General features: G+C 36.5%; 1 protein-coding gene across 1 annotated transcript in view; it reads left to right on the plus strand.

The window, feature by feature from the left end:
- Positions 1–283: 283 nt before the first annotated feature.
- The window catches only part of LOC107578601 (uncharacterized), a gene marked incomplete at its 3' end in the record, with an annotated part of 1,726 nt that continues 182 nt past the window's right edge, over positions 284–1,827 (plus strand). The window contains exons 1-3 of the mRNA XM_016264544.1: positions 284–397; positions 1,245–1,419; positions 1,611–1,827. Coding sequence (XP_016120030.1) covers positions 302–397; positions 1,245–1,419; positions 1,611–1,827 — 488 coding nt within the window. The remainder of the gene's footprint in view (positions 398–1,244; positions 1,420–1,610) is intronic.

The following is a 1,827-nucleotide window of genomic DNA, read 5'->3' on the forward strand; positions in this document are numbered from 1 at the left end:
ACCAATGGCCGTGCAGTTTCACTGCCTGAATAAAAAGGCTTTTTTCCCATATGCATCTAGCAGACGCAGTACAGTGTAGTATCGAAAGGGAACAAATTCACAGGTTTGAAACAACTGAAGGGTGAGTAAATGATAACATACTTTTCTTTTTGGGTGAACTATCCCGACTCTTTTACTGGGACACAATGCATAAATAGAAAAAAACATGCAATGAAACTTTAGTGTGTTTGAATCACTTAAAACATGAAGGATGATTCAAATACCAGCTGAAGCGAAAATATCCCGCGCATCCTTTTCAGTCATGCACGCCTCCCTTCTCGTGCTTCTCCGCCCACTTTCTCTTTACTTGCAGTCGGACGATAATTCAGAATACGCCGCTGTATCCGAAGAGTTTGAGGTAACTACCAAGTGCTAATGCTTATTGCTGTTAACGAGTAGTATTTGAATGTGTTTATTTCAAGACAACCTGTTTTCCAGTGACGCTGACTGGCCTGAGATCTTTTTTAGTATTGTTTGAAGCTTGTAGTGCTGTTTTTGAAACAGAATGCAACTACAGAAGCGTCCTGAGAGGACAAATATCTAGGCTACCTACATGTTTCGAATCTTTTTTCCATTGTTCCACTGCATTTCGGTTGTTTTTCTATTATGTAAACACGTGCTACAGGAACGTCGACGCGTCGTCGTTTACAGCGTCAAAACGCTGCGCTCTAGTTAAAAGTTGTTACATTTTTTAAAACGCGCCTGGAGATCCTCCAAAGGTGCATCAAAGGCCTGAAAATGGACTAATGTTTTTTTTTCTTTAAAACCCAGAGTTCTCATGGTCTTAGAAATTCTGCATGTATATACTAAAAGTGTAAATCACAAAATTACTGGATAAGAGTGGGAACCCTGAAGAACATTGCTGTTACTTATGAAATCCCATTTTAATTATTTTAACTGTATTTTAACAGTAAGTTGTTTTAATCTATGCATAGTCCTAGTTTTATCTATTTATTTAGATGTTTATGACAGTGAATGTTTATCAAAGGCATCTGCATATAATCAATATAATAGAAGATCTGCATGAATTTACCTGAACTGTATATATTCAAAATAATTAATGATATGTATTTTGTTTTCATATGTGTAATCCATTTAGGCTCACTCTCACATATTCACAGTTCAAGTGATTATATTTGCAACATTATACTTTTACAATACAAAGAGCACAAACAATAATTGAATAAATGCTTATCGTGCCATAGGAGATGGATGGAGAATTATTTACAGATTCAAAGCAGGATTGGGCCAGTGCATCTGAATCTGACTGGATGAACGAGACGGGGAAAGGGAAAGGAAAACAAGGGGGGAAAAGAAAGATGAATCAACAAAACAGTAGCAAGAAGAAAATAGCCAGAAGTAAAAACTTTAGGCTTCCAGGTAAGCATAAAACGATACCTAGAATAAATATTTTTAACTTTGATTCTTGAAACAGTCGGTGATCTAGATTGTTCATGTTTTTAATAAGATTCTAAAGCCGCTTCAAGACAGTTGGCAGCATTGACACCATTTATGAAGTAAGCTGAGATCCATTAGCAGATCCAATATTACATAACATTTGCCCCTCATAGACCTGAAGAAGATGAATGCTGAATCAGTTATGAAGCAGATTAAGCCAGAATGTGAACTGAAGGAAAACTGCTCAGAAACTGATTTTAATGAAGATGACAGAAGGAGAATGAAAGAAAAAACGAAAAAGCAAAGATGCTTCAAGCAGAGTTACAACAAGAGACCATTTTCCCACCAAATATCCAGTGTAAACGGGCAAACCAAGAATAAAAATGACAC

This window comes from Sinocyclocheilus grahami, unplaced genomic scaffold, assembly GCF_001515645.1.
Source record: "Sinocyclocheilus grahami isolate Dianchi unplaced genomic scaffold, SAMN03320097.WGS_v1.1 scaffold11081.1, whole genome shotgun sequence".
Classification (NCBI taxonomy): Eukaryota; Metazoa; Chordata; class Actinopteri; order Cypriniformes; family Cyprinidae; genus Sinocyclocheilus; species Sinocyclocheilus grahami.